Source organism: Limanda limanda, chromosome 15, assembly GCF_963576545.1.
Source record: "Limanda limanda chromosome 15, fLimLim1.1, whole genome shotgun sequence".
NCBI lineage: Eukaryota > Metazoa > Chordata > Actinopteri > Pleuronectiformes > Pleuronectidae > Limanda > Limanda limanda.
In genome coordinates this window covers 12,117,473-12,131,800 of record NC_083650.1, presented here as the reverse complement: position 1 = coordinate 12,131,800, position 14,328 = coordinate 12,117,473, and the positions used below count along the sequence as shown (strand labels likewise).

Below are 14,328 nucleotides of genomic sequence, written 5' to 3'. Positions count from 1 at the left end.
AATAAAAGAAAAACTGAAATCAATATCCATATTCCCCCCGACCCATGATGAACGACACTTCACTCGCACGGACCAGTTGGCACCGAGGCTGGAATTAAATCCTGTTCAGGCTGCACGCATGCGCACTTCAGATAAATCTGCTAACCAGAATAAGAGCAGGAGCTGAGGATAGGACTCCTTCACAATAAGAGGGCTACTTGTGTTTAATTAAAATGTTTTCAAAAAATGTCAGAGGTCCAGATTGTTAAAAGCATCATTTATTCCCATAAACTTTGTGAAAAAGAGTGTACAAAATTACAGGGCGGAAGTTGTTTTTATGGTCATTTTTCTTATCAAATTAATATTAACAATAATAATAATAACGACAACAATAAAATGGTCGTATATACACAATATTAATTACATTTATTATTATGATTTTCATCGCAATTAAGACACCAGCTGATGTTTCTTCCATAAAATCTTAATGCTGAGCAAATATATGTTTTTCCTTATTTTGAATAAAACTATGTGGTGAAATACTACAGAACACAATTATTTAAGCTCAAGTTGTGTTTTCTGAACCAAGCACACACCACAGCATGTCCCAGTAGTGCATGGCTGCTCATGATAACAGAAATCATGGAAATAAAAATATGACAAATTGTTTTAAGTTTCATTTCTATTGAGAAGTTGTTTCCTACTTATCAGAATAAAAATCCTAAAATAAATAAATTTAAAATAAATAAAATTCTTCCAAAACTGCAGGATTTCTTTCCCTTTTTTTCTGAATTACTATAAATTATCCAAAGCTGATCTGCCCAAACCTGACATGTTGAACAGTGACACCTGCTGGAAGGATAAATGTTGACACATGTTGTTGTCTGTTTCAGTCGGAGTGGGTGGGTGTAATGAGCAGTGAGCAAGAGGGTTGGACTCAAACTGAAATCTGTTTTCATCCGTTAATCTCTTCTCTCTACCTCACAACAACTTTCTTTCACATTCCCCCATTTTAACCAACGCCACCGGGACCCATTCTCTCTTATGTTTTCATTTCACTGATGTGTCGACCTTTTTCTATTATTATATATTCATGTGTATCTGCAGATCAAATCTGGCGTGCATCTAAATTAATCCACCTCTTGTAGCTGCACGTCTCTGAGTCTGTCTGTGTAAACAACCCTGTGACATAACACTGGAGATGGAGTTGGTCAGAATATTATGAAATGATCCTGGAGGAAAACAACTTAACACAGATATGAAGAGTACCCGACTAAAAATGCATCTTTTTAAGTTTGCTGTATAATAACAATATCTGTGTTTATGTAACAATAACAATACACTTCTTCAGTATTAGGTTAACACTGACAGTGTCAATGTTTTTAAATAAAAACAGATTTATTAACATAACAAGTACAAAATACAGATAAATAACTCATTGTGATGGCACTGCAGTTTTGCTTGAATTTTCAAATCAAATAATAATATTGGACTGTAGTGCAAATGATACTGTGGGGAGGAGGAGGTATTAAGATGAACCATGTTGTTCTAAAGATCATCCGTTTCAGAAAAATATATATATATCATTTAACAAGTACTTCAGTCCAATGATATGTCAGTCAGTACGTGTCTTTTAAAAATATCAAATGATAATTCTCACAATGCTCAAAAACGAGTAATATCCGTTTGTGAGCAGAACCCAGTCAAGTATTCCTGACACTTTGCATTTCCACTGCTGAAAAACGTAGGCTGTCGAACCATGAGCAATGCCACAGAAAGTCTTTGAGGTATTGGAGGTTGACACAACCCCATTTCTTCCTTGTATGGAGCTGCCGAGGACATATCCTTAAAGCCGACCACATCGAATGACCAGAGGGGGCTGGACACAGAAAAGACATAAGCTACAAGTGTTCCCAGGCAGGGTTCTGTCATACAGGCATCAGCTCCTTTTTAAATGGTAAGGAGTCCCACGTCAACCCATCACAAAGTGGAAGATGTCCAGATGGAAGGAGAACACGAGTAAGCCAGTGACTAGGGACAAAAGATGGAGCAAATCACAGGTAAGAATAACATTTCAGGCAACATCAACAGAAAACCTCTACAAACATCAGAGAAACACACCTTCTCTTCTCCACGCCGAGGAAGACTTTCCAGTTATTCAGCCTGCCGTAGTTGAAAGGGTTTTTGTAAACCTGGAAGAGCCGTTAAGAGAAAACAATATGAGTAATTAAAACCTTATTATGTTTTACAGTGAACATAAAACAAAAACAAATTTCCTTTAATTGAGGGATTGAGACTCATCATAAATATACACCCTAAGTTATCACAATGTAATTATCGAACATAATTACCCTTCCCCGTTTCGCCAATCGCTTGGTTTCTTTGCTGTTGATGTGTTTTTCGATGCTGGTCTCTCCTCTGGATATGAGAACTGCATGCCAAAAGGTCAGAGCTCCTAGGGCCACTGCCACTGTGCTGCGAGAACACAAGATACTTCATTTGATCCGCTGCCAAGGTAATAAAAGCCAACAAACCTGTCCCACTTCCACAGCACTGTACTGACAGTCAACAGCACGTGATTTATGGGACAATGTGTGGAGTTAACATGGGACATATCAAAGCACTTCACAGTTTGGTAAGTACAGGAGGGGATAAGTTCTAATGACTGCATGCTAGTGTACAACTACGGCAAAGACACAAGCTAAAGCTCATTATTCATTAAAGAATAATTTAGGATCATATGGTGGGGATTCTGTCACTGTGAAGTCACAGACATCATACAGTTTAAAAATAGGAACTTTAGGAACCCATGAGAATAGAGACATGAACAATATCTTACTCTCATTAACCAATCATTTGTCATCATATGGTAAGAATATTGTCGTGATGACATCATTAAGAAAGGGCTTTACAGGGACAAAACAATATTAAAAAAGTAAGCGTTGCCTGGTTGGGGTATATACTTGTTATACAGACCCCAACACAAATATAACCAAATAAATAGACCTTGAATTAGGAAATTAACCGAATAAATTTTAAGAAAAATATAAACAGAAATGCAGATAATTTTGCATAGTTTTTTCGTAAATTATACATTTATAAATGTAAAAACTGATTAAAAAAGCTTCTCCGTTTCCTTGGTGGAATATGTTGTCACAACAGCATCCTGTCTGTCTCTCATCTACTGAACACATGCAACCTGCTAACCTCTTGTATGTATTAGGTAACATTGGGTGGCAAGGTTCTATACAAGTGACAACTTGAAATGTAGCTTTTACCTGGTGAGGACCCACATGTAGATGATGCACTTATTAATGAACTTTTCTTTAAAGGTGTAGTGTGGTGCAGGCGTCTGATACTTGGTCTTGATCAAAATAAAAAAAGAGGAAACGTTAGACAGTGATAATAAACAAGGACAACAGTAATTGCATTGTGTGAGTATTTAGAGACTGTACCTGGCCAGGGGGAAGCAGCCCTATAAGAGGTCCCATCCCTGTTACTGCTACCCCATGCTTTTCCATATCCAAATGTTTAAAGCGCTAATGGAACAGCCCGAATAAACCCAAAAGTTGAAGACAGAAACATGAGATGTTAGTCAGTAAGGTAACATTTAAGCCCCACAGAGAGAGACACCTGACACGGAGGAAAAGTAACCGAAAAAAAACAGTTGAGAACAACATTAGAGCAGTCCTGCAGCCCAACATCTGTAACAGTGTGCTGCCAGTCTGAGCCACTCACCTCAATAGCATTGTAAGCATCCAGGAAGAGGTACCTGCCACTGATGCTGCAGTAAACACAGCCCATGGCCATGACCAGACAAAAGGAGAAGAAGTAACGGTGGTTAAAATGACCCACACAGTTATTTAACCACGCTGAGACGCTGATATTAAGGCAAACCACTGTCTATTTTGTTTCACAGTCAAGTTATCTGATTTCTGGTACAACAAAAATGATGATAACCGCAAAGGATACGACAATGATGGTCCATTTTCAGAATGCACCTACAAAGGGAAGAGAGAATTTTCAGTTTGATACATATATAGACAGTGTTTTTTCCCTCCTCTCTTAACAGACAGCAAATAACTATAGTACCCTAAATGCATGTAACACCAGAAGGCTCTTGCTAACCAGGCCTGGCCCCAGTAAGTCAGTTTTTCTACTGAGCTATTGTGAGCATAGGATCGTTTTTTCAAACAACTTATCTTTGACAGTCAAAATAAGACAGAGTCCATTTGAGATACATAGACAAACACTATATAGACCATACATCTGAATCTCTAAGGAAAAATCTCTCCCCAATAATGAAATTATAGAAGAGGAGGCGAATGACTCACCTGTTACAGATACCACAGTGGTGTGTTCTTGCTGGTTTGGGCATGATGCACTTTTTACAGACTGCCACAAATGGACTGTCGTTTTTTACCTGGTAAAAAGGTAAATGTAAGTTTAGTTTAAGCCCATTAAGAAAAGTTATTTGTGCTCCGGCAGAAAAGGGAAGTTGAAGGCTTACAGTGGGGGGACACCCGGGTGCTGTCACGGCAGATTTGTAGTAGTGGAAAACAATCATGACGAGATTCCAATGTCCATAGATAAGGTGCCAAGCGATCCACGCAGTGGAGTATGTGTCGATGACCATAGGCAGTAGAATCAAATAGACTATCGCCAGGATGGAGCTGGTCAGTATCACCACCAGGCAAACAAACACCTTCCAGACAGAGACAGAGGTTACCCACATACATCATTCTCCAGATAGAAACAAAACTTTGTGAAACCGATCATAGTAGCACACAGACAAACACAAACTCACTTTGCCAAACCAGCGGGTGACGTAGTCCACAGTCCAAAAAACTGGTTCAAAGACTGAGTCGAAGACCACATCTGAGTCAGTGAGGGAGTTAAAGCAAAGTGACTGCACCAGCAGTAGTATGTACGCCCATATTTCCCTGATCCATAGAGGCAGGCTGCTCTTTCCTCTCCTGGTGCAGGAGCGGGACCGTACACAGCGCAGCAGGTGCAGCACAGAGCTGGGACACCACCGCATCCTGCATCTGGGACCAAGCTGCACCTGCAAGAATAACAAAGAGAAAGAGTCAACGAAAGACTCTCACAGCAAAGTTGAAAGACCTGCAACTGATTGCAGGTCTTTCATGCCTAAAGGAACCTAAGGACTGATTCCTTTAGGTTCATATCAATAAGGAATGTGTCTCTGCAAGCCAAAACATAAACAAGGAAATACACAAACATACTCTAAATACATGAAACAGAATATTAAAATATGAGCCCTTAATTGATGTAATAATTAATCTTAAAACCAGTGTTAGAATGAATAAAACATTCAAATAAAACAAACCTCGACATATAAAATGTATAGATGAGACACTGGAACCTGTTGGGCAATAATCAGCAGCAGCAAACTGTTCACTCCCCTTTGTTAAAAACTATCCTCAATCTAATATCATGCATAGTACAGCCATTTGCAACAAAGTGGACAAAGAAAATAAATTCTGCTGACCATCCAGAGTATGTGTGCTTTCACATTGAATTTGTTTCTGTCAATATAGATAGAAAATAGTACAAGTTCCCTCAAGGTGTGTTTTTTCTATAGAGGATTAGGGCCACTGTGGAAAAAACAAGTGAGTTCTGAGTTTAAACTCAGAATTCTGACTTTAATCTCAGAATTCTGACTTTTTTCTCAGAATTCTGACAATTCTGAATGCTAATTCTAGCATTTATCTAGCATTTTAAACTCAGAATTCTGACTTTTTTCTCAGAATTCTGACTTTAATCTCAGAATTCTGAGAAAAAAGTCAGAATCCTGAGTTTAAACTCAGAACTCACTTGTTTTTTCCACAGTGGCCCTAATCCTCTTCCGTATTAAATAACCCTCACTTCAGATACAGAAAAACAAACAGAACATCCCTCTTGATGGATAAGTGTATACATTGGCAAGAATTATAATAGCATAGCATTTAATAGCAACAAATTCCTTTCACCCACAACCCAGTACTTTAGATGAAACTTACCATATGAGAGTCAGTCAACTTGGATTTTTCTTTTTTATTTGTTAGTGAAGATGTTAAGCTAACACTTAAACTCCACGAGGTACTTTTACAGTTTAACAGACACACACAAAGAAGCCTGATGATAGAACAGTAATACATAGAGGTGGTGTGTCCTGTCGAAGAGAAGGACAGACACATCTATCCTGTCTGTCTACATTCCGGACAGGGTGAAGCAGCAGGGTGGAGTCTGGGCGGAGGCAGGTGAGATACCTCAGGGTGACAGAGCTCCGGAGGGAACTGGACTCTCCTGGGAGCACCAGCAGCGTCCAGCTTCCCTTCATCAGACACTGACTGGTTCCCAGACCCGGAGACCCCAGTTAGCTGTGGCTGCAGCCCAGTGACAGCCGTGACATGTAACGCACCCATCACTCCCAGTGCCGTGGACAGCCCATAGACTGGGACAGCCCCGCTGCACCGCCACCCTCCCCAAACCCTTTTGTTTGGATGTCATCCGAGGTTTTAACATCTGCGGCTCATTTCTGGATATTTGACCGGATTTGAGGGTTATTTTAAGATAATACTTACTGTTCTATAAAAGCCAGAAACCCGTGGACACCAGCCCTCCTGTCGACATGTCCAAAAGGAGGTATAACCCGGATTTAGTCCCACATTTTAGCGAAGGACAGCAGGACCTGAGCTGCTTTGACAGTTAACTGGATCCTGATCCCTGAGGTGGTGCGCATGCGCGGGGAAGGAGAGGCGCAAGGCATCATGGTATTCCGAGTCAGGAAACAATTCCAATTCCGTTTCTCGATTATCTACCAGGATTTTACATCATAATAAATATCTACACTTAATTCTACACAATAGTTATTGTGTTGCCTATCTTTATTCATTTTGAATTACTTTAATAACCTGCTGTTGGGGATTCTGGATCTAGGACTTGTGGGACTTGTAGTTCCACCACACAGAGGCTGTGCTAGCTTCCCTCGCACGGTGGTGTGCTCGCCATGTGGACACTGAAGTAAACAGCTACAGCCTGAAGATCCTCGTGTTAGGTTTTGTCATCATGTCATTTTGTTTTAACTTCGACGTCCCGACACAAAGTGTGAACTCGGACCTGGCGCCTGGACCCGAATCACAAAACAGCAAGAACGTCAACGCTGCTCCAACTGTAAGTAATGTTAGTCCAGTAATTCATGTAGTTTAATAATGAGAAACTCAATATACTGTCAAGTAGTGATCTCAGATCGCAGTTTTCAAGATTATGCACAGACAGTGGCGTGTATAGCTTCGTGAGGTCATGGGGCTGGAAGTGGAGTAGCAGGACCCTCATTATGTCTGTGGTGGGCTTTTCCACTGGAACAGCTTTATGATTGTAGAACCAACACCATTTTTATTTACAATGACAAAATATCCATCAACATGTCAGATGACGAGAGTGAAAAAAACAACCACCAAAATAATAATATAATTTTACATAAATAAGTGCATCAAATATGAGACGAATAGTAGACAAAATAAATCTTGTCTCTGTGGTCTCGGCTATAAATATATAAACTAGCTTAATCCGATCTAATGGTATAGAAATAAACCATGTTGCAAAGTATAATCAACAAGAGTTTATATTCTAAGAGTCACTGATATGACTTGATATGGCAGGTGTGTTGGTGAGAAAACTCTAGAAATAAAAGTAATTTCTAAATTCAGTGATAAAGTAGGTTTTGGTATTTACTTATATTAATTACTAATTCATTTTTTAAGACAAAAGTCTAGAATACATTTTTCTTTATCCAACTCTAACCACAGACCTGTGTTCTGGTCAAAACTTTTTGGGTCGCCTCTCAAATGGAGCACAGAGGAAATCCACAGGGGGGCACCCCCTCACTAATACGCACACAGACACACACTCGGCATATATGCAGGTCATCTTATAAATTTCCCCTGTGAGCAATTTCATCTCTGTTTGTCAACACTGAAAATGCTCATGTTCATTTAACCACTAGAGAGCGTAGGTTGACAGGCATTCACATCCCAGAGCGCCTTCATGTAAAAAAAAAAAAAAAAAAGAGTCATTGCGGAAATCATGTCCACATTGATGGTGTATGACTGTATGAGCTGTGATTGTACGTCCGACTGCAAAGTACATGGGGATGTAACATATCAGTCATTTGACATTTGTATCTATACTGTCGGGGTCTGGTATAGAGTTATGGGGAAATGAAGTAACAAGTAAATACATATAACCCAGTAAGGTAGATTGTCTGTAGAAGCTTTAAAGCAAGAACCAGTACAGGTCTACATGGTTATATTTGATTTGACCTCACAACTTTCATTTACTCTAAATATGAATTTGACACCCATTTTACTCATTTATTATCTAGTTATCAAATTCTGGTTAAAAATAACTTGGTATCATTGTAATATCGTTATTAATTGTTGTTTATATAGTGTGATCAGTTACTAAGAGTTTAAGGTAGGCCTAAGTAAAATTATATGTTAAGTGAAGGTTTAATATTAATTTTGTATTGTTTTAATAAGACAGTGTCTATTTTGTGAACGCAGCACACACACAGCATTCTTAAAACATCCACATTTAATTATTACAATGATAGTTTTATCCCAAAAGGTTATTGCCTCAACCCACTGTACTGTCTAATTAAAACCAGTGTAGCTCCGGTCTTGCACAGTCTTGCACATTTGCATGTCAAGCACGTACATAACCACAGGGAAAATCTTTGTTCCCTAACCCACAATACTGTGTTTTTCAGAACCAGGACAATACTAAACCAGCAGAGCCAGTAAAAGAGGCCAAAGAGCACCATCTACCATCTGACCCTCAGTTCCTCCTCGTGGACGCTGTCCCTGAAACAGTCACTATCGGAAGTCTTCCTCCCCTCCACTTCCTCAACGAGACGGTTTTCGAGAAGACGGCCTCGGAGCGAGAGGATGATGAGAATATCCTCTCTCGCACATTGGAGCAGAGGTCTGATCTCATCTCCGGTGTGTACGAGGGAGGGCTGAAGGTGTGGGAGTGCACTTATGACCTTCTGGAGCTCATGGAGAGAGACGGAGAGACATTTGGGAAGAAGGCAGTGTTAGATCTGGGCTGTGGAGCCGGGCTGTTGGGGATACTAGCTCTGAAGAGAGGAGCCAGTCACATCCACTTTCAGGATTATAACAGCACAGTTATTGAACAGCTGACCGTGCCTAATGTAATTCTAAACTGCCAGGAGGATGATGACATAGACAGTGAAGATGACAAAGAAGGGAGGGGCAACGGAAAGTTACAAGAGGAAGAAAGTTGTGGAAAGACATTGAAAGAGAAAGAAGCGTTGACAGACGGCAGCACGCCCCCAAAGAAACAAGCCATAGACCTTTCCCAGCACCCGCTTTTATCCAAGTGTCGTTTTTTCTCTGGTGACTGGAGTACGTTTCTCGATTTGGTTCTTAAGGCGAGCTCACAACCCAAATATGATATTATATTCACGTCAGAGACAATCTACAACGCCGCTTACTACCCCACCCTCCACGAGACCCTCCACAAACTGCTGGCACCAGATGGACTCGTCTACCTCGCCACCAAGTCCCACTACTTTGGTGTAGGCGGCGGACTCCACCTGTTTGAGACATTTGTGGAGCAGAGGGGGACTTTCTCGGTGGATCACCTGTGGGAGGGGGAGGAAGGACTTCAGAGACACGTAGTAGTCCTACGTTTTAAAAAAACAAACGCTATTTGAATAAGTAGTTAGAGAACCTTATGGTCTGTTAACCCATTGAAACTAAAGCATTGTTTGAAATCCAACACCTGAAGGCGGAGGAGCTGACAGGATTTGAAAATGTCTACGAAAACCTATTTATCAGGCTCTGAAGCAGATAGAGACATGAAGTAAAAAACATTTGACAGCTTAAACATTTGGCTTTCATTGCAAACCATTGTTCTTTCCCTAAACCTTGTGAACATGTTTTGAAAAACCAATAAAGCAGCCAAACTCGCCGAGGTAGCCCCTTTTGTTCGTCCTCCTCCTCATACATGTCTCTTATTGACTGAGCCCTGGTCAGTGGATCACAAGTTAGGTCTGCTTTAATATTTGTCTGCCGGCTCAGAGCGCAAACAAACTTCATTAAGGTATTTCGACCCTCCCATGAGTCTTTCACCAGGCACATGTCTCACATAATGGCGTTGTGGATGAGACGCATGCAAGAGAGACGTATCCAAATGGTCTTAAAAGTATGTACACGTATATATTGCATTTGGTCTAAATGGGTTAATGGATTTATTGCTGCAGTTTAATAAGAGCTTAATAAAACAGTCAGCATTGTTTTCCTGTCCTCAATTGAATGCTTGTATGTTTTATGTTACAGCAACATTGTCAGAAAATGGAATAGCTATAATAAAAACAATTCAGTTTCATCTCTCTGGTTACCTCCACCTTCTTTCACTTCCTATATAGACATTTGAATATCTCTGCTAGTAACTGAAGTGCAGTTGAAAGGGGCTGTTACAGGTCTTTAGATGCACAGGGAGGAAAGAAAGGAAATGGGCTCAGTGACCTTTTGCGAGTGATTTCCCCAGCGTTCAAACAGCAGCATGAAAGCCAGGCTTGTTTCTGAAGTCTGGCGCAAAATGTCAATTGCAACTTATCCCACCAGCCCAAGGATGGAGTTTGAAAGTGGATTCTGGAGTAAGTGCACATCAATGCTGGGACTCTATGGGGTCTCTGTATCTTCTTATTTTTAGTACTCTCGATCCTTTCGGTTTCTACCTACAGTTACATTTAGTACGTCATCTTGCAACATATAAAGGCATGACATGAGGATGGACACGTCCTGGAAATGTGCACATTCACATACCAGAAGAACTATGTTGTAATTGTTCCAACACTGGTGAATCCCCATTTCAAGGAAATCTATTGAATTATTCTGACTGGGATTTTTTTGGGAGGAAGTCCCAGGGGAGTTTATTGTGCTTTAACTGACTGTGTAAAGGGAATGAGGAAATCAGGTTTTTTAATGTGGTCACCGAACAGTTAATCTGTTTGAATATGACTGTGTGCTGCCTTGTTTAAAAGCTGTGGTTTTACCCTGCTGACCTAGTCCTGCCACATCCATGTGAGTGAACAAGATCAGTGTCACATCCCTGTCACGTTGGACTATGACCACATGACAAATAAAGTTATTTTAGGTAGGTTTTGTTTTCGACGAAAGCACTCTTATCAGACCTGAGTAATGACAACTGCAACCACAAAAAATATACTTATTAATCAGTCTCGTCCTAAATGTGCCCATGACGCAAGTGGTGGCCTTTTGATCAATATTATTTAACTAAGATAAAACTGTCTTCTAGGAAACGCTATCACCAGCTCAAACATGACTCTACATTTCAATACCCGCAGCGTGGGGACAGAATTTCCTGTTACAGGTTATGTAAATACAGTGTTAAGTGTTACTTATTTCGCTGTTGGGTACATACAAGGCACCTAACACAGTTTCTGTTTGCATATGCTCGCCCGGCAAACTTCCAGTGTGTCTGCTTCGTCATCGCCTCTCATCTCGACAGCTGTTCAAGGCCTGTAGGGGAATTCCTGATTCTTCGAGAAGACGCAGCCTTTCCCCCACTTACTTTATGGGAACAGGGGGCAGGGCCAGTCAGATGGTTTTCCTCAGAAACTATTATGTGTTGATTCATTGTGAGGGGGTGTGCTGCTCACTCCCACTGTTTCCTTGTTACTGGGAAGTGACACTCGGGCTTACCGTACAGAGGGAGTGTATAAAAAACCGAGAGGAGGGAGGGAGGCTGATGGGCGATATGAAAGGTGCTGGTATTTAAGGTTCTTCTGCTCTGAATGTCAGACAGTGTGCTGTGTCCTTACCCGGGAGCTGGAGGACGTAGGAGAGTGAGCTGAACATGCAGGTGAACTGGGGAGCGATGGCTTGCTGTGTCTTCATTCAGCTCGGAAAGATTGGTTCTGCTGATTCAACACTGAAACTGCTTTTTTGTTGAGATGGGACTGCTGAGGTATGTTTAAAGTTTGAATCCGCTACAGCACAGATCTAGGAGGCCTTTGTTGGAAATGGATGAGTGGTAAATCCAGATCTGGAAACTCTTCAATGAATGACAAGGGTATGTATAAAGGCGGGAACTGTCTCAAACAGGTCAAGTCATGCTGACATTTTTGAAATTACGGATGTAAATAATTAATAAATTGGCTGACACAAAACTACAATTTATACATTTTTAACTTGTTTTAAGATGTGATTTTTTTTGGTGTTTGCCAGTCGGCTGTTTAGTTCAGTGCAGGCTAAAATACATGGTTAATGTCCTCATTCTCGTAAGCAAGACTCTGTAGAACTGGTTGTTTCTAATTCCAACGGCCGGAAAGATAGTTTCCTGAATGTGTTCAGGTGTGGCCTTCATCAGAAAGTTCATTGTCCTGAATTGCATGTGTCCTAAAAGAATGTACTCTCCAACTAAATCAACCACAGTTACTCAGATAACATTGAGGAAGTATCTCTCTCTCTCTCTCCCTCTATCTCTCTCCCTCTCCCTCTCTATGTATATATATGTATATACTGTCCCGATAAGAGGCCTTGAATGAGGGTTTTTTATCTGAGATGACAGTAAAGATCCTGTTATTCATTGGATGTTGTTTAATATCAAACTTAACAGGGCTTGGAGGCGATTCGTTTATTAAATGTATTCCAGCAATTACACGTCCCAAAGTTCTTTTCCTGGGAGTGTACTGTGATAACTGATGAGTCATTTCATGCCTTGATCGGAGCACTATCAGCACCATGATCTGCTTCAGTGCTGCTTGCATCAGCCTGGTGGACAGACTTTCATCTCAGTGGTTGCGAAGCATTTCCGGGAATACTTTGATTAAGAATACCGTGGAGCTCCTCAGATGACCCCAAGGAACCCTCCTCAGACTCTCTCTATAACCACAGAGCTGGATCAACAAATCCCAACTGCAGTTTGGAGGTTTGTTTCTCCACATTAGTTTTGTTTGACAAAGAATAAAACGCCTCTCAATTTGTAACCACTTTCAGAAAACGTGGATTTTTTTTTAATTGAAATATCAGCTGTAGTTAGTAATGGCCTTTTGCGCAATCATCTTAAGATAGAAAGAAGTAGTGCTGATGACATCATCTTATAAACTGAATTTCTTGAGAAATAGGGCTGGATGCGTCAGTTACGCATCATATATCTTAAACCCACATTTGCTTTTAATCACCATAGATTTTATGTTTCCTTATTTTTTATAGATTATTTTAATTGTGTATTGTTCCATTTTTACAAAGACAAAGAGCTCAGTTGAGAAATATACACTAAATAAGACGACGGGTTGTGTTCAAGAGATTAAGAGAATTTTGGATTAAGAGTTTCCTGGGGACCACATATCGATAAGTGCTTTACTATGAGAACTGAATTCCATAGATGGGGGCATCCACAGGTGTCATCTATGGGCTTAGTTCTTTTGGTACGGTACTGGTTTGTCAGCCTAACTGCGCAGCTTCACGGAGTGTAGACTTCATTGTTGTGTTCAAATGATGCATGATAAGTTAAATTGAAATTGTTTATAATATTACTATTTTATCAGTAAGTTTGTCAACGTTCATGTTAATCATGTTGTATGTTGTTAATAAAGATAATCAAAATCATTTTGTTCCTCTGTAATTGATTAACTTTCACATTTTATTTTAAATGTTGCTACATTAACATTGCAGCAGGAAATACAAGCTACCATGCTACATACTGAACCCACACGCACATTTCATCTTTATGTAGTTTCATAACATCCGTGGCCATGGTGACGGCAGGTTGTTGGGTTATCAACAATATATGATCAAATATGAAAATCATCATCCTTTCCTTTTACAACATAATGGTAATCTGACAAAATTACCATCAACTTTTAAATGTTGTTATAAGTATTCTATGAGAATATATCTCTGGTAAAAAGCTGTTATTTTGAGGTACCTGAAACACCACAGGTAAAAAGTAATTTGTGCGATGTACCCAGGACCCTCCTGTCCCCCTCTGTTCGCTCTAAAACTGGATTACACTCTTTCCAATCTACCCTAACACTGTTTGCCCTCAGTCCAAACCCCGTTCTGGGACTGCAGCCACAAGGACAAAGGTGCTGTGGTTGCTCAGTTTATACACTACTACGACATGGGTTAAAGTATAGCACTGGAGGAGGCCCATACTGGTTAAATGCTAATTATTTGGTTATAGCCAAAAAAGCTTGTATTGAACCATTGCCTTGTTCTAGTATACAAGAAAGTAATATGTGTAAGAAAATCCAGTTATGAAGACACCCTGATGCCTGACAGTTAAGATTAA

General features: G+C 40.3%; 2 protein-coding genes across 3 annotated transcripts; one reads left to right on the top strand and one right to left on the bottom strand.

The window, feature by feature from the left end:
• Nucleotides 1–1,378: 1,378 nt before the first annotated feature.
• On the bottom strand, nt 1,379–6,694 carry zdhhc16a (zinc finger DHHC-type palmitoyltransferase 16a). Of its 2 annotated transcripts, XM_061087239.1 has the most exons (11): nt 6,567–6,694; nt 4,787–5,044; nt 4,490–4,684; nt 4,314–4,402; nt 3,952–3,980; nt 3,718–3,851; nt 3,435–3,518; nt 3,258–3,343; nt 2,331–2,454; nt 2,101–2,171; nt 1,379–2,010 (listed from the first exon to the last, which is right to left on the bottom strand). In XM_061087239.1, the coding sequence occupies exons 2-11, from the start codon at nt 5,018–5,020 to the stop codon at nt 1,908–1,910; spliced, it is 1,149 nt and encodes a 382-aa protein (XP_060943222.1). In that variant the 5' UTR covers nt 5,021–5,044; nt 6,567–6,694; the 3' UTR covers nt 1,379–1,907. The 2 variants fall into 2 exon arrangements, with proteins under 2 accessions (XP_060943222.1, XP_060943223.1); XM_061087240.1 differs by lacking the exon at nt 3,435–3,518.
• A 271-nt stretch (nt 6,695–6,965) lies between these two features.
• Nucleotides 6,966–10,359, top strand: mettl18 (methyltransferase 18, RPL3 N3-histidine). The gene is made up of 2 exons (XM_061087524.1): nt 6,966–7,155; nt 8,753–10,359. Exons 1-2 carry the CDS (start codon nt 7,051–7,053, stop codon nt 9,719–9,721), a joined length of 1,074 nt encoding a protein of 357 aa, XP_060943507.1. The 5' UTR covers nt 6,966–7,050; the 3' UTR covers nt 9,722–10,359.
• The last annotated feature ends 3,969 nt before the right edge of the window (nt 10,360–14,328 follow it).